This window comes from Chiloscyllium plagiosum, chromosome 9 (assembly GCF_004010195.1).
Source record: "Chiloscyllium plagiosum isolate BGI_BamShark_2017 chromosome 9, ASM401019v2, whole genome shotgun sequence".
In the NCBI taxonomy this organism is placed as follows: Eukaryota; Metazoa; Chordata; class Chondrichthyes; order Orectolobiformes; family Hemiscylliidae; genus Chiloscyllium; species Chiloscyllium plagiosum.
Window position 1 is genome coordinate 36,665,679 of NC_057718.1, and position 18,787 is coordinate 36,684,465.

General features: G+C 38.5%; 1 protein-coding gene across 6 annotated transcripts in view; it reads right to left on the reverse strand.

The window, feature by feature from the left end:
- Window positions 1-18,787, reverse strand: part of LOC122552779 (echinoderm microtubule-associated protein-like 4) — a 299,840-nt gene that overhangs the window by 166,712 nt on the left and 114,341 nt on the right. The window contains exon 1 of one of the 6 annotated variants that reach the window (XM_043695704.1): window positions 10,387-10,468. The exons of the other annotated variants lie outside the window; for them this stretch is intronic. Coding sequence (XP_043551639.1) covers window positions 10,387-10,453 — 67 coding nt within the window. The 5' untranslated portion in view covers window positions 10,454-10,468. Of the gene's footprint in view, window positions 1-10,386; window positions 10,469-18,787 lie in introns of those variants that run through there. 6 annotated transcript variants of the gene reach the window in all.

An 18,787-nucleotide genomic window follows, 5' to 3' on the forward strand; every position in this document is an offset into this window, starting at 1 on the left:
TACTCTAAAGGCAAGTGCCAGGCATTGTGCTCCAGAAATAATTTGATTGGTTAAACTACCAGTCTTGAAGCAAAACACACTGTAGTTAAAATGCAACAAAAAGAAATGTAACAACTTATTGGAAAACCTAACAGAATAATAGATTATTTAACCATTAAACAGTAACTGCTCCAAAGGCAAATTCAGTAAAATAGAATTGCCTGAAAGACATTCTATCAGCTGGAAGAGAAGCCCAGCTTTTAACTGTGACAGAGAAAGGAATAAGAGCTTCCACATCCAGCCTCAAGACATCATCAATTGCTACTGAAGCTAGTGCTTCCAAATAAACCTGTTGGGAGTATAACCTGGTGTTGTGTGATTTTTCGCATTGTTCAGACCAGACTATTGCCTTGTGAACACAGGAGATGGTGTCAGAAGTGAAGCTAAGACTGAGTATTGGAGAGCAGTAAAAATAGTACAGCTACTGACAGAGAGAAACAGAAATGTTTAGATTCATTAAAGTTGGAACAAGCAACCGAAAAGAACACATAAAAGAACAAAAAGGCCACAGATAAAACACTAGGCAGCTGCAGTTTTCTCTCTCCTACTTCCAGTTTGAAATGAAAGGTAATATGAAGCAAAACAAACTTTTTCTATAAGCAATGGGAAAATCATAAAACAGCAACACATCTATTGAAGCAGCAGCAACTTGACCCTACATTCTTATTACTGTTGGAAAGAGAATGTTTCAAAGTGCATTCCTCAAAAGACTGCTGAAATTTTGGAAGGCTTGATGGCATACTTGAACCACAAATTAATGTAACTTAGAAAAGTATGAAACTAGCTTAATATTTGGACCCAAGGCAAAAGAAAGATTAAAATGTGATCTCATTAACTCAGCTGACAGGGTCCTCTGAGTTTGCACAACTAAAAGGCGATTAAACAGGAGTTGTATTAAATGCAAGCAGTCAGTACATCAACGGAGAGGGGAAATCGTACCGTCAGGGACGTAAGTGACGTGTTGAAGTACTGGGGTTGTAAAGCAGCAGCTATAGTTTAGCTAAAGAAGAACAGACCGGGTCGTGCATTAAAATGGCAGATAACCTTGGCCCAAAGAGCAAGACAATCATAGACCAAGGGCAGGATGCAAATACTGCAGTGGCCATCATACAAAAGAGAAAAAAGTGATGCCCAGCATAAGGAAGGCAGTGTTCTCATTGCACAAAGCCAAATCATTTCACACACAAACGTATGGCTAAAAGCAGCAAAAGTACAAATGGCAAGTGGGAAGCTATCAGATGAAGATTCTGGTGAATCATTCCAAATCATACAGTAGGTTGGTTCCATTAGGTCAGTTAATGATATGTGGTGCGTGATTGTTGGAATCACTGCAGGAGAACATCAGGTCAACATGAAATGTCACTCAGGCACCGGTGAGTCATGGAACATAAAGACCTTCACAGACCTGTATGAAGAGGCTCAGTATGTCGATCCAAAAATGAAGTCATCAAAAATTAGGTTGAAGCTTTATGTTGGGAATATACTTTTGCTGAGGGGATAGATTAATCGGCGAGCCCAGGAGAATAACATGAAGGAAGATTTGGGGTCCAGATTAAGACGGCAAGCAAAAGCCACTCCTCTCAGACAAACAAGTCTCAAGTGTGGACTAGCAACCCTCAATGTGCAATTTGCATCCTAAACCATTGACTGCATACCAGATTCTATCACAGTAAGAGAACATTTTCACAGGGTCAGGATATCCTCCAGGAGACTATCTCAATGCGGATAACAGTTGCTGAATTGGTCTGATACTGTTAAGGAAAATTCTGGTCATCCTCAAGGACAATCTGAAAGACAAGGCAGAAGAGCTAGAAAAAGGAGAAGGTAATCAAGAAAGTGATATCATCTGTGGTACAGTGAATGATCACAGCAAAGCAATCTGTAAAATTGAGAGCATCAATGCAATCAACATAAGATAGACAGTAATCCTCCCAGATGGAGGAACTGCTTGTTTATAGAAGCAGATACAAAATGGAAGATGCCATTGCTGACCACAATCAATATGACTGCTAATCAGAGCCGGCCAGGCAAACCTGAAGCTGAATAGGTAAAAATATTACGAACTTCGCGTACCTTAAATTGTAAGTCATGCATTGACAGCAAAAAACAAACTTTGCCCAAATTCAGAAAAGTTGAGAACCATATAAACAGAGCAGTGCCCAAGAGACGTAAATATGAGACAGTCCTTGAGTGGAGAAACAAGACCTACTGAAAGCATGAAAAATCATCTCAAAAAGTAACTGGTGTCAGAAGTGCTAACACGAGTGATAATATCAATTTGAAGTGGCAGAAAGCCAAATTTAATTTGACAAGACTGCCAAACTTATTGTCAGCCTTAGAAGTGAAGAACCAGAGTACAAACATTCAATGCTCTCAAAAGTCAGCTGAAGTAGCAACTTGCATCCAGTAGCTAGCCCCTTGATCACATACAGCGGAAGTGAACAACCAGATATACTGTCACAACTGCAGGCACATTTGCATTACTGGAGAAGCTATTCTTTAACTAAAGGTAGCTGATCAGGAAAAATGTGAACTCATCAACTACACTGTCCATGGATCAATCCAGAGGCCCATAATACCCACAAAAAGTGAAATAACAAGTATCATTGCAGCAACAAATGACAGAGCAATGACACTCTATGGAGAAGTCACATCACCCAGATTAATATCCAGTAAGATCACACACAAGTAACAACAGTATGTGCAATGAATGTGCAGAGACTGCCAAGAATAATGAACAATGCAGAGAACAGTTTGTGCTTTTTTTGATACATGGCTCACTCAAAGTGCATGCAATTCTTTTGTACAAAGGAAGGATATCTATGAGGCATACACACTGCAGGCAGCCATCTTAATGGGAATTTAATAAAAAGTGTTCAAACCAAGCTGCTGCGTTATGAATACAGGATATTTATCAGTAGCATTTGTAGAGGTTAGCAATGAATGCAATTGCTTCACGAATGACTACAAAGTTCAGGACACTGTCTCAGGATATTCTATCTTTCCCCTCTTTTAACATTAGATCTATAACTGCACAAAATAATCTGGTCCACTGTACAAAGTACACTGAACCACTGAGCAAACTAATTTATTGATTTTGCTCTTCTGGTTTTAATTAGTAGTAAGATACTTATCAATTCTCATTACTTTATTTCACATTCAGTTGCAAAAACACACAACACTGAAATAATGTTATACTGTGAAATGACAGCAATTAATAACAGGAGCAACATTGACTCAAACCTATGCATTGATGGCTCCAATACTCTCTTGTAGTGTTTTACTATAATAGGAAACTAATAAATGGCATGACTGATACTTCTGACCTGACACTTGGGGATCCATAAAAAGGGACATGCTAGTCATGTCAGTATCAGAAAGCAATAATTTACAGAAAACAAATTTGTTTCAGAGGAAAGGTTCACAACTACAAATTTTAAAAAATGATTACTTTTAGCAAGCTATCCAAGAGGATGCAACACATGAATAATTCGATAAAGCCTGTGTTTATTTTCCAAGAATCTTCACCACTGTATGACCCACTTATAATTTCTATATCTATAATAGAGATTAATTATGTATGATCAATTGACAACACTATCAATGTATCATGCAATTACTAGGAAGACAGAAAGGGTAACAACTGTGGTCTTTTCAGTTCCAGCAATTTTTTATGTGCTTATGCAACAAGATACTGACTGGATTTCATAATATCTGCTGGGCCAGACTGGATAAATGTTTAAACTCTACACATCTCAATTTAAACTGTATCTAAAGCAATTTAAGCTATGAAAAACAATCTCTAAATTTAAACTAATGTATGAACTTAGAGGTGTAATTATGCCTTTGGTCCCTCAAGTATCCTGTACTATTCTGCAAGATCACGACTGGTGTGCTTTGTATTCCACATTCCCATGTACTCCTGATAATTCTCTCGCCCAACCAGAATCTACAACGACCTAACCTCCAACACCTGAGGCACAGAGTTCCAAAGTCCCACAACTTGAGAAGTTTTTTTTTCTTGAGACTGTCCTTAAAAGGTGCCTTTAATGTTAATAGTCTCTCCCTAGTGCTGCACTCACCCACAAGAGGAAACATCATTTCTATGAGCACCTTGTCAATATCACTCATAATCTACGTACTTCAATCAAGTCACCAGTCTTTTAAACTTAGTGAAAAGAAAGCCCAACCTGTGCAACCTATCCTCATCAGCCAAGCCACACATTGCAACTATCAACCGAGTAAGCCTCCTCTGAACAGGGTTCCAATGTGTTCACGTCCCTCCCTAAATAGGAAGGTGAAAACCATACACAGGATTGGAGATGTAGTCTCACCAATTTGTAACATTTCAAAAAAAAAAAGAGCGGTGCACTTAATTAAAATTTTACATTTTCATGACAATTCGGTCTTAACGTTTTATAACGGTCTTCCTCCTGGAATTGTGCTTTCCCCGTTTTCAACATCTGTTGCTCAGATGGATTCAAGGTTTCAAGAAAACAATTATTTGTTGAAAGTCAACATGAAGGTCAATTTTTCACACAGAAGCATACACAATTTAGAAAGGGCTGCTGTCAGTGAAGAGGTCTCACAGTCAGTGTCTGAACAAGTAACCTTGTTACCAACAGTCAGAAGGCTATGGTCATTAATAATAATGAAGCAATAGAAATAATGAAAAAATAATTTTCATTACCAATTTCAAATTGGTTGGAAGTAAAACCAAGTCCACTATGGTTCTGATTCTAACCAAAATGTAATGGCTCAGTGATTAGGGGGTGGCATGGTGGTGCAGTGGTTAGCACTGTTGCCTCAGTGTCAGGGACCTGGGTTCGATTCCAGCCTCTGGCTACTGTCTGTGTGGTGTCTGCACATTCTCGCCGTGTCTGCGTGGGTTTCCTCCGGGTGCTCAGTTTTCCTCCCACAGTCCAAAGATGTGCAGGTCAGGTGAACTGGCTGTGCTAAACTGCCCAGAGTGTTCAGGAATGTGTCGGCTAGGTGCATTAGTCAAGGGAAATACAGAGCAATAGGGTAGGGAAATGGGTTTGCGAAATTGAAATTATTCAGCAAAGGACATCTCCCACTTCAAATAATTAATTACTCACTAAAGATATCCTTGACAATAAGATATAGGAGAAGAATTCTGCCATTTGGCTCAATGAGTCTGCTCCACCATTTGATCATGGCTGATATGTTTCTCAACCCCTTTCTCCTGCCTTCTTCCTGTACTCCTTGGTCCCCTTACCAATCAAGAAAATATGTCTCTCATACACTCAATAACTTGGCCTCCAAAGCCTTCTGAGCAATGAGTTCCGCAGACTAATCACCCTCAAGCTGAAGAAATTCCTCATCTCAGTTTTAAAGGATCATCACTGAGGTTGTGCCCTGAGTTCATAGTTTCCCCTACTAGTGGAAACATCTCCACAGCCATTCTATCTAGGCCTCTCAGTACTCTATAAATTTCAATGAGATCTCCTCTCACCCTTCTGAACTCCAAGTTCAGAACCACAGTCCTCAACTGCTCCTTGTATGACAAGCTCTTCATCCCAGGATTATTCTTGTAAAACTCCTCTGGACCCCCTCAAAGCCAGTGCATCCTTCCTTAGATACAGAGCCCATAAAAAATTAATAAGAGCTAAAATAAATTAAGAAAAAAAACTAGCAAAAAACATCAAAAAGAATAGCAAAATCTTCTATAGGTACATAAAAGGAAAGAGCATCATTAATGTGAATACTGGTCCCTTGGAAGATGAAATCATAGAGTTAGTAGTGAGGAAAACAGAGATGCTGAATCAATACTTTACCTCAGTTTTCACTGTGGAGAACAATAGCACCTCTCCTGTTGGAATCACAAGTCAGAGGCAATAGATAAGATAGAACTTGGAACAAACAACATTGACAGGGAAAAGGAACTAAACAAACAATTAGGATTGAGGACAGACAAGTCCCCTGGGCCTGATGATCTACATCCTAGGGTGTGAAAGAAAGTGGTAACTGAGATAGTAGATCCATTGGTTACAACATTCCAAAAGTCCCTGGACACGGGAAAGGTTCCAATGGATTGGAAAATGTCTAATAATGTCCTTATTCAAAAAGATTGGGAGGCAAAGAGTGGGAAATTACCAACCAGATTGTTTAACATCTGTTGTTGGGAAAACGTTAGAATTATCAAGGAAGCAATATCAGGACATTTGGAAAGTCAAAAAGCTATCCATCAGAGTTAGCATGGTTTTAAGGGCAAATCACGTTGTTATGATTTGCTAGAGTTCTTCAAAGAAGTAACAAGCAAAGTGGATAATGGGGATGCTGTAGATGTAATTTATGCAGAAGGCATTTAATAAGGTGCCGCAAAAAAGGTTAATTCACAAGGTTGGATCATATGGGATTAAGGGCAATTTATTAGCCTGGATAAATGACTGACTGATGGACAGAAGACAAAGTTGGGATAAATGGGCTTTTTTCCTGGATGGCAAGATGTAACTAGTGGTGTGCCACAGGGTTCAATTCTTGGACCCCTACAGTCTACATTAACGACTTTGAAACAGGGATAGAAGGCTCTAGAGCCAAATTTGCAGACAACACAAAAATAGGCTGGATGATCAATTACAATGAGGAAATAAGAACCTTACAAATGGATAGAGATAGGTTAGGAGAGTTGGCTAAAATGTGACAGATGGAGTTTAACATGGATATGTGAGAGGTCATGTATTTGGTTTGAAAAAAAATGAGAAGGCGACCTTTTATCTTAATGGGGAGACACTTCACGGTGCTCCACTGCAGAGGGATCATGAGTCACAAAAAACTAGTATGCAAGTATGGCAAATAATAAAAAACAGCAAATGGAATGTTGGCTTTTATAGCTAAGGGAATAGAATACAAAGGTAAGGAAGTAATGTTGCAACTGTACAAGGTATTGGTGAGACTGCCCTTAAAACCATGCTAACTCTGACGGATAGCTTTTTGACTTTCCAAATGTCCTGATATTGCTTCCTTGATAATTCTAACGTTTTCCCAACAAAAAATGTTAAACAATCTGGTTGGTAATTTCCCACTCTTTGCCTCCCAATCTTTTTGAATAAGGACATTATTAGACATTTTCCAATCCATTGCCACTGTTTTGGTCCCCAATTTGAGGGAAGATGTTGTGGCATTACAGGCAGTTGAGAAGAGGTTTACTAGATTGGTCCCAGAGATGAGGGGTTTATCGTATGAAGACAGATTGAACAGTTTAGGCCTATACTCTCTGGAATTCAGAAGAATGAGGGGAGATCAAATGGAGGTAATCAAGATAATAGAAAGTGTGGTTAAAATAGACATGGAGTGGATACTACTTCTTGCAGGGCATTCTAGGAAGAGTGATCTTAAGATAAGGGGTAGCAAATTTAAAACAGTTTTGAGGAGAAACTACTTCTTCCAAAGAGTTGTGAATCTGTGCAACCCCAAAGTGCAGTGGATGCTGAGGCAGTGAATAAATTTGAGGAGCTAGACAGATCTTTAATTGGTAGTGGATTGAAGAGGTATGGAGAGAAGACAGGAACACGAGACTGAGGAGCATTTCAGCCATGATCGAATGGTGGAGCAGACTCGATGGGCCGAATGGCCTAATTCTGCTCCTATGTCTTATAAAAACTGCTCACAATATTCCAAATGCAGTTTGACCAGAGCCTTATACATCTTCAGCAGCACAACTCTGTTCTTATATTCTACCCCTTTCAAAAGGAATGCTGACATTGTAGTGGCTTTCCTAACTGCCAACTGAACTTTGATGTTAACCTTAAACACTCCTGAATTTGGACTAAGTCCCCTTTGCACTTCAGATTTCTGAAGCCTTCTTCATTTTCTGCAGCCTTCCAGCACTACAAGTTAATTTACCACATACAATTAAAGTAGAACACCTTCAGTCCTGCGTTGACCATCACCCTTATCATAGTAGTCTCCTTCTCTGCTGTGCCTGAAGTTAAATTCCTGAGCCTTTCCAAACTCTTTCCTAATATTTGTCCTGGAAACTTTAACAATGCTTGTTTCATCCTTCTTTTCTCCTCCTCCTCTTCTTCTCCACCCCAACCCTTTAACCATTTCCATAACTTTACAGGCAACTGAATCCACCCCATCCATAGCCACAGTAGGGACAATGATCCTAGCATGATAGAAGTGGAACCCGCCCTGTCAGAATAGCTCCCCCCTTCCCTAGTATTGATGCCACACTTCCATGGATTGGAACCCAGCTCTCTGGGAAGATGTGACTTAGTCACTTGGTATTTCAGAACCAGCTTGTTTCTGAAAAAAAAAGACATGCTATTGACGCATTCCATCTCGCACTCAGCAGTACAACAAATGAGCACTTCTTTACTGCGTGAGAAAAAAAAAGTGCTGATTTGTGAACCAATCATTTCTAATTAGTTGAGGCTAATTAATTAAATTCTCTATCATATACTCCATAAAATCTATATTCATAGATTGAAAACACATTTATGACACAGTACATGCGAAGCACCTTGGAATATTTTGCCATCCTACAAGTTGTTGACATTGTAAATAGGTTAACTTCCAAATTTTATAAGACAGCTGCAGAATATAGTATCTCTACTCAATCTTGACTAGGTTAATTACATCAGTATCACTATTCAGTGCAGCACCTGTTGCTGAGGTTAGCTTAGTGATAATATGCTCAGTTAAGTGAGTTCAAGTTCCACCTGATCGAGAGGTTTGTCATTTTGGGGTGGTTTGGGGTGGGATGGGGTAGAATGATCAGAAAGTATCTACAATCGGTTAAGGTGCAATGTGAGACTTCAAGGCCTTCTCTCTATATCTAAACAAAATGTGGCTTCACAGTGAAGTATGACATTAGATTGCAGTGTGTCAGACCTTCCAACGAGATATTAAATCTTTAATTCATGGTGAAGCATCTTGTCGCAAAGCGAAGACGTGAAATTTATTTAAAAAACACACGTTCCCTTGCAGAATTTGTTTATCTAATTATTTAACATTGCAGGCAAGAACATTAAATCGCTGTAGAATCAAGCCCTATGCTGAGACTGAGAAACTTCTAATAGCATCACAATGCTAATTTTAAGATTATAATCTATATTCTATGTACCCTGATGCTCTTGCACATGTCAATCCAAGTTAAAATATCTAGACCATTTTTAACAGAAGGTAGGAGTTTCAGATCCCATTCTTAAAAACTGCAGGATCATCAATTCCTTGTAAGGTTACGAAAAAGCAAAAAGAAAAATTACTTACGTACTTCCAGCATTTACAATGTTCATTTTTAAAGACTGCTTTGCTAGACTTAAGAGAATTAAACAGAATCAATGACAATAAATTCCAAGTTAAAAAATCAGGCCATTGATTGCTTTGACTAAATTACAGGGCCGAATTCCTCAAGCGATATATCAAGATCTAATTAAGGAATAATGAATTTCCAGTGTAACTGCACAGCTTATTGTTGGTTCCTCAAAGTCAGAGTAGTGTTACGTTATTTATGCACCAGAACATGTATAACTTCCTACCTTATCACAGCATTAATATTCGAGACAGGCAATGATTTTTCTCCAACTTTTTGAAAAGCAACTGAAGGCAGACAAACAAACTCTACCTTCAAATTAAATTCAGCAGTTAAAAGGAAAATAAATGCATACCATTGCCAGTTTCATTATATGGCAGCATTCTAACACAATGGCATTTCAATTTTAAAGAGTTTTGTGCCGTTTCTACAGATGGCGATGATGTTTGGCGAAAGAATGCAGGATTCCCAACTATAAACAAAATTGCTTTCTGCTATGAATTAGTTTAAAATCCAATTATAAAAAAAATCTGTTTTAAAAACCTGAATTTTAAGGCACCCTAAATCCTATTGGCTTATGATCTGGTCCATAACACATACAAGCCCTTGCACTGTGATTACCACAAAGCCCTTACCAGACTTAAAACACAAATTTAGCTGCAGTTAAGATAAAACGGAGAGAGCTCACATTTACAATAACATGACTGACATGCAACAAAAGCCAAATTTAAAACCAGTACAGGTTTTGTGTTTATCAAACAATTTTGAAGATAGGGAAAGGTGAGAGCAAAAGCTTAAAAGAAACGTTAAAAAATGCGAGGGAGAACGCTGGATAAAAATGGATATTCTCTTTAAATTCATCTCAATTTCAACTTAATTTTATTATTTTTTTCCATAGCTTCTAATTAACATTTTATAACAAGTTCAGTACTTTCTACTTTTCCATTCTAAATTGCACACAATGTGTAATGTTATACTGAAGACAAAACGTGTCAGTAACTAAAATTTCAGATCTAGTGCAGAAGGCAAAACAAGAATGTGAGCTTGTTAAACGGTTGACGAATTACCAGTGGAGAAGTTGAGCAATGTTGAGGCATCGTAAACTGAGGGCACATTGGGAAAATCATCTTCCATGCCTGGCTTTCTTTAGAAAAAAAATTCAGTTTGGTCTGTTTTTCTCTTCCTTTCCAATGATTTCACAGTAAGCACAGTTCCAACATACTTCAAATTCTAAGGATATCCTCCCAGTCCAGATGGCTGGTGACAAAGCACTTCTGTGTTGGCACAAATAAAAACTCCACAAGACACCCGCCTGTTCCTTCAGCCCGTATGAGCACGCCAAACACTGAAGAGCAGGGCAGAGGGAGGAGAGCAGCAGGTTGCATCCTGCTCACTTTGAGAAGTAGTGAGGCCCCAACTACAAGAAAGTTGTAAAAAAAAAACAAAAAAACTGCACTTACTACCTGAAAATTTCAATCACAAGCCTCAAGTACTTCAGACTGTTTTGCCCTGGCTAAATGCAGCAAACCTCTGCTACGTCAGCAATCCTCAGGGACAATACTCTTGGAATTGTAAATGCTCCACTACTTTTTCAGTACAAGAGGGTTTTACCTTCAGAATAAACTGCAAAGGCCAAAGCAGATCTAATGAATGCAACATGTGTTCATTCTTTTAGTAGCAGTCTCCCAAGACAATTGAATGTACCTTCACTTAGGGAAACATGAAGGCAATTCCAAAGTTATCTGGGCAAAGAATTATTTAATGTGTTGTACCTTTAGGAACTGTTACAAGAGGAACTGTGAAAGCTGGAGAAATTAACTCGTCCGTGCATATCCATGATTGAATTAAAGGGGGGGGCGCGGGGAAATAATACTTAAATAATTTAACTGTCAGTGATCTGAAAACTCTTCCTAAAACAGACATTTTATTTCTACAAATAACTTGATAAAATGTTTTCCCTAGTTCTGAACGTTTTTCATTCTACTATGCAAAATGCCTTAATTAATCATATAGCACAGTCATAATCTTCCTTTTAAAGCCAAAATTCCAGTTTGAAAGGGTTAATTATGTTATTACAGGTACTTATTTCAAAAGAACATTTAAAAATACACAAGTAAATCACCCTGCAAAATTTTGAAATGACTTGTTGGTGATGCTGGGGATGATTTAAACTAACTTGGCAGGAGTTTGGATGTCAGGAGATATTAGGAGAAGACAACCAAGGAGCAGGAATACAGTAGAGCAGGAATGGTAATTTTTGTTTTAAAAAGGTGGGCTTAAAGATAGTGAACAGGTAGTAGAGTCTATAACTGGGTAACCATTCAGGAATGAGTATACATGGATTCAGGTAAAATAATATCCAAAGGTTTGGCTCAAAGAACATCAGGAGTAGGTAGGAACACACGTTCAAGGAATTACAGAAATGTGCAAGAATAACAGAAGGAAGAACTTGGCAAAATTATTTTAGCCTATAGTCATTTAATTAAAGAGCACAGTGTGGAAGAATTCCTAGATTGTGCAGAAGAAACTTTGCAATAGCGGGATATTCTCAGTCCAATGACAAACAAAGCTCTGCTAGACTTGGTCCTTGGGAACAAGATGAGCCAAGTGGATCAGCTATCAGTAAGGGATTGTCTAGATAACAAGTGATCAATGTATCATAAGGTTTAGGTTGGCTATGAAACAGGGTAAGCAGCTGTCTAGGGCAAGAATGGATCTGATCCAGATAAACTGAAACCAAAGCTTGGCAAGAAGAGCTAACTGAATAATGGGTTGTCATAAAAAATAAGGTTTATTTCCATGAAGGGGAAAGGTAGGACAAAAAATTCAGAGCTCCTCAGTTGAGAGACATGATTTGAAGACTCCAGTATTGGACTGGGATGTAAAAAATTAAAAATCACACAATCACCTAATGAAGGAGCATCGCTCTGAGAGCTAGTGCTTCCAAATAAACCTGTTGGACTATAACCGGGTGTTGTGATTTTTAACTCAGTTGAGAAAAGTTAAGAGAAATTGCTTTTTACAAATGGTAAAATCCGTACAGTCAAGAATCAGGTCAAATAGAGAAGGATCAGAAGAAAATTTAAAAGGCAAACCACAGAAAGAGTTTGAACAGAATCAAGTAACTATCATAAAAAGGAAATCCAAACATCTTCTACAGGCACAGTAAAAGAGTGGTTAAAGAGGAGTGAGCCAATTGAGAACTAAAAGGGGATTTATACATAAAGGCAGAGGCACAGTTAAAATAATACATGAATAATTTCTCTACCAAGGAAGATGATAGTTAAGTCACAGTGAAAGAGAAAGTAATTCATACATTTTTGTCAACCCTTCAAATGAGATAGTAGTACTTGCTAGGCTTGGTATATTTAAAGTTGATAATCCACAAAGATTCCAAGAGATGTACCCAAGGATGCTGAGAAAAAAAATAGTAGTAATTTTGGATACACTTGCCATAATTTCCCAATCTTGCTTAAACTCAGGAGTCATGGCAGAGGACTAGAGAATTGAATTGTTACACTTATTTTTATTGAAAATGTAAAAATAAGCTCAACAACTAATAAGCTACAGTTTAACCCTGTTGATGGATAATTTGTTCAAAACCAACAATTGAAGACAAAATTAATAGTCACTTGGGTAAATGCAAGTTAAATAAAGAAATCCAGCATAAATGTGGTGACTGCAAATCATGTCACTTCCTGGAACTTTCTCATGAGGTAACTCATGATGGGGCAATGCTGTTGATGTGGTCTACTTGGGCTTCCAAAATTTACTTGATAAAGTACCACACAACAGACTTGTGAAGGAAAGTTAGAGCTCATGGAATAAAAGAGGCAGTTCAAAATTGACAAGACAGACAGATTAGTGGTTATATGATGATTTTTATACAGGGGGAAGATTTATAGTTAAGTTCCCAATCAGCTGAAGACTCTTGCTTCTTTCGACTTAACTTAGCATAATCAAAACCTTGAAGTAAAAGGTATAAGTTTGAAGTTTGTGAAAGAATCACAATTTCGAATCATTGTGAGGATAATTCGGAATTTCAAATGGACATATATTGACAAAATGGTAAACAAGTGGCAGACGAAATTCAGTGCAGAGAAATGTGAAGTGATGCAATTTTGCATTAAGACTACTTAAGGGTAGGATTCTAATTAGAATGCTGGAGGAGAGGTATGTGTACAATGTACAGAAAGCAACAGAATAAGCTGACAGTGCAGTTACAAATTGCTCAGTTTCTGAGGCCTTGTTACTAGGAGCATAGAATATAAAAGTAAGGAGTCTGTTATATACATGCAAGGACCATGTCTTTAGTTTTTTTCAAAATGCACAAGAATACTGAAATAAAGAGCGGTTAACCATGAACAAACTTTATCCCCTCTGATCCTAGGTCATCGAATAGAAACAATGTGGAAGCAGGGGCAGCATGGTGGCTCAGTGGTTAGCACTGCTGCCTCACTGGGTTCAATTTTACTTACGGGCGACTCAGTGTGAAGTTTGCACATTCTCCCTGTATCTGCATGGGTTTCCTCCGGGTGCTCTGGTTTCCCCACTCAGTCCAAAGATGTGCAGGTTAGATGAATTGGCCATGCTAAATTGTCCAGTGCCCAGGGATGTACAGGTCAGAGGAATTAGCTGTGGGAAATGCAAGATTACAGGGATGTTGGTTGGGTGGGGTGGGGGTGTCTGCGTGCTTGCGGGCATCTGTCTGTGTGGGATGTTCTCTGAAGGGTCGGTGCAGACTCAATGGGCCAAATGGCTTACTTTCACACTGAAGGGATTCTATTCCACTCTGTTGTAAAAACCAGCTTGGAAAAAATAGCTGCAATTTTCAAAGCATTTTCAAAACCATTGCAGGTATTACACACAAATGCGTAAGCAAGCAGTGATCAAAGTTCAGATTGCAGGTAATCTAGAGGCAAAAATGGGTGCTGATAGAGCTCTTGTTGGAAACAAATTGATTGGGTGAGTGACAGTTATCAATGACAAAGATTTTTTGCTTGCCAACATCTGTGAAATTGGTGTTTGGGTGGCTGAGCAGCTTACAGCTGGAAGAAAGTTACAGGGACAAAATCACAGGAGTAAGAGTGCAGATCTCCCAACCCAGAAGCTGGCTGATCACTGCTGTCAAAACTCAGTTTAAATCTGAAGAAAACCAGTTGCATTGCCTACAGGAATTGCAAACCGTATAAGCTTCCGAGTTGATATATCGGAGATATTTTCTCAGTGAATCAAATACTCTGTACTGCTTACAAACCAGAAAGAAAAGACAACTAAACAAGGGATGGATCTGTCAAGCCAAAGCAGCATCTCAACATCAGAACCAGCAAACAAAGACCACTGAACTGACTTTCCAATTTTTCTATCTTTACCATTAATTTGTTTTCCCTATTTTCAATTGTGTTCATATGCATGAAAAAGAGGAAGTTAATAAAGGGGAGTTTATTAAGAGATTAGAATTATAAATAATTGGGTTTGTCAGTGGTTTATATCTGCGTATCTATAGCTATAGCTTAATACTTGTAACATATAATAATTCTGGCCACGTACACAAATCTTCTCCATGTTTTCTTTAAACCTTGGTCTGAAAGCCAGGTGAATTGGTGTTTGTGCTTACTGTATAAAAAAAACCTTCAATATTTGGTGTGACTCCAGGAATACTAGTGCTCAATTGATGGTGCGCTAACCCAGTGGGCCATAACACAAGAATGATTTGGTGGCAACTGGAGCATTGCATCCAGTTCTAGTTGCCACATCTTAGGAAAGATGTATATGTGTTGGGAAGGATGCTAAAAAAAATGAAAATAGTTGCAGGAATAGGAAATTCTGTTACATAGATATATCAGAGAAGCTAGGACTAATTTATAAGAGGAGGATTTGATGGTTCATTCAAGATCATGAGGTCTGGATAGAGTCGATGAGAGTGATGTCTCTCATGGCGGAAGGATTGAGAAAAGAGGAAACAGATTTAAGGGATAAAAAACAGCAGCATGAAAAGCTTTTTACTTATACAGCGAGGTGGTAGGATCTGGAATGCAATGCTGTGAGGTGCAGGTTTGATCAAGGCATTCAAGAATGAACTGGATTATTGTCAGAAAATTTAAGAATGCACAGGGGTATGTACAGAATGTGTGAATTGGGGCGAGGTGACATTTTTTCTTACAAACAGCCAAATGATGCCTTTTACCCTGTATTCAACCTGTGATATTAGAACTGAAAACTGGCGCTCATGGGGTGTTCTGGGGATAGACTGGACGAGTGGAATATGGAGCTCTGGATTTCAGTTCATCATGGAGCCAATCAGAGAATGGGAGAATTGTGTGTACTGTAGGAAATAAACTGAGCAGGAAGGAAACATGTCATTTTAACAAGAAACAAACATTATTCTAAAGAGCAGTTTTTTAAAATTAAATTTGTAAAGGGCTAACTGGTTGTTTAACATATATAAAATGCAGCAAGACAAGGGACATGTGGGGCCGGTTACACTCTTTCACCTCCAAAAACTGGGGTCAAAATCAACCCAAGGGCATGGACTGAAAGTCTCCAGACATCTGCTATGGATTTTAAAATAGGATTAGTTCCATGGGATTAAATTCCATGGGATTATGATCTCTTCACAAAAAACTATTCATTAATTCACCAGTGATACTAATTCAGCAATCTAACGCCTAAGCATGCACTAACAGTAGAAGAAACATACTGCTTTGACAGCACATTTCCACGCTAACACCACATTGTTGAGCCATGATGTCACCATGCATAATCTCATCAATTCAACATTAACTTTCCTTTAAACAATTAAAGGTATTTTAAATGTACATGTATTCACAAATGAATTGTAGCCTGAAATGTTTTACAAAATACAAAAGTAATTTCAAGTTTGCCCATCCTAATTTTAAATTGAACCTGGTTGATTTGCAGATTCTGTTACATATTCCACACCAGCCAAGAGACAGGAAACAGATTAACTGCATACAAGGAAATGTTGATTTAAGCATTTTAAAACAAACTTTAAAACATCTTTATTTGTGACAGTCTGATTGCCATATCAAAAAAAAACTTAGTTTTGATGGAAAATCAAACCACAGTGGCCTAAATTTTGCTGCCAAATCAACTACATTTTTAATACATACATCACCCAGCAATTTGCTTCGAGAAAGGGACATCAGGGGCTCATACTACTCAATCTCCTTTCATAGGACAAGTCTTTTATTCCCGGAAGCAATATGGCATTGATAGTAAAGAAAATATGGGACATTTCCTTTATGGGAACTAGTGTTTTCTAAACAAAAACAATGAAATATCAACCATGAATCCCCAATCCCAATGTTGTTTCTAAATTATAACATGTATGAAAATTCAGCGACAGGGATGTTCAATTTAAGAAAACATGCTTCTACCATTAGGGCATTCACATGATCTTCGAAAATCTTTTAAAAAGCCAAGAATAAAAGCAACCTGAAAACTTTTCCATGAACTTTGCAAGCTATATTTATTAATGCTGGACTTATTTCGGCAGAAGCACAGTATTTGCATATGCAATTGCATCTTTCAGAAAGCATTAGCTAAATATTTACCTTTGTGTAGAGACAACACTGGAATAAAATAATTTCTAACTTATCAGGTTGAACTTGACAATCATACATCACAAAGAACATAAGGTAATATGTGGTGAATTGTCAGTAAGTTGAAATGTGTTGAGAAAACATAGCAGCTAAAACAAGCCATGCAAATAAGGATCTTGAATCTGGTCAACTTCACCTCTCCATTTAACTAACCCCAGTCAATTGTACTGTATCATCCATCAGTCTAACAGAAGTCATTTAGCGCTGCACATTAGAAGGATAAGCAACACCTATCCTGTAATATAAAGACTTACTGGGCTGCACAGTAGTTCAGTGGTTAGCACTGCTGCCTCACAGCACCAAAGGCAGAAGTTCGATTTCAGCATTGGGAGACTGCCTGTGTTAAGTGTGCACATTCTCCCCATAGGTTTCCACCTGGTGCTCTTGTTTCCTCCCACAGTTCAAAGATGCGCAGTTTAGCTGAATGGGCCAAGCTAAATTGCCCCTGGCATATTAGCCATGGGAAATGCAGAGTTAGGAGGATAGGGTGGAAGGTTGGGTTAGGGTGGAATGCTCTTTGGAGGATCAGAACAGATGATTCTATAATTCTAAGTATCAGATTACAACAGGGTCTGGACCAGATGGGCTAATAGGCTGAGAAGTGGCAGATAGAGTTTAATTCAGATAAATGCGAGGTGCTGCATTTTGGGAAAGCAAATCCTCGCAGGTCTTAATGGTAAGGTCCCAGGGAGTGTTGCTGAACAAAGAGACCTTGGAGTGGAGGTTCATAGCTCCTTGAAAGTAGAGTCGCAGGTAGATAGGATAGTGAAGGCGGCGTTTGGTATGCTTTCCTTTATCGGTCAGAGTATTGAGTACAGGAATTGGGAGGTCATGTTGCAGCTGTATAGGACATTGGTTAGGCCATTGTTGGAATATTGCGTGCAATTCTGGTCTCCTTCCTGTCGGAAAGTTGTTGTGAAACTTGAAAGCGTTCAGGAAAGATTTACAAGGATGTTGCCAGGTTTGGAGGATTTGAGCTACAGGGAGAGGCTGAACAGGCTGGGGCTGTTTTCCCTGGAGCGTCGGAGGCTGAGGGGTGTAGAGGGCATAGGTTTAGGGTGAGAGAGAAAAGACATAAAAGAGACCTAAGGGGCAACGTTTTCATCCAGAGGATGGTACGTGTATGGAATGAGCTGCCAGAGGATGTGGTGGAGGCGGATACAATTGCAACATTTAAGAGGCATTTGGATGGGTTTATGAATAGAAAGGGTTTGGAGGGATATGGGTCGGATACTGGCAGGTGGAACTAGATTGGGTTGGGATATCTGGTCGGCATGGACAGGTTGGACCGAAAGGTCTGTTTCCATGCTGTACATCTCTATGACTAAGTATCTATTGTTGGATCAGAGCTCCTAAATACCATAAATCAAGGAATTACCTTGTACTAAAAAAAACATTTTTTTCCTATGAGGTCAAGACACAATTGTGGACCATTTCAGTACATTATCTCAGGAATTAATCAACATTGCCATTCCATCCTATACTTTTATAAACTCAAACTAATTTAAAACCAAAACCATTGAAATTCTTCTCACCTGGTGCTGCTATGTTCAATAATCCAGTTTGGTTCCTAGCCCACAATGCATAAACTTAAGATTCTCATTTTGAAATCCCTCTGTGGCCTTACTCTATCCAGCTTCTACAAACATTTTCAGCCTTAAACCCATTCTCAACACCCCACATTTTATGCTCTCATTCTTTTATTTAACTTTTTTTATATCCTTTCTCTTTGACTGTAATGCTAATTACTTATTCAAAACCCTTTTTTATTTTTCTTTCCCTTTTAAGTCCAAAGTTAAAATCTCAATAAGCCTTCTTTGTAAATTTTTCATCACATCTCCTC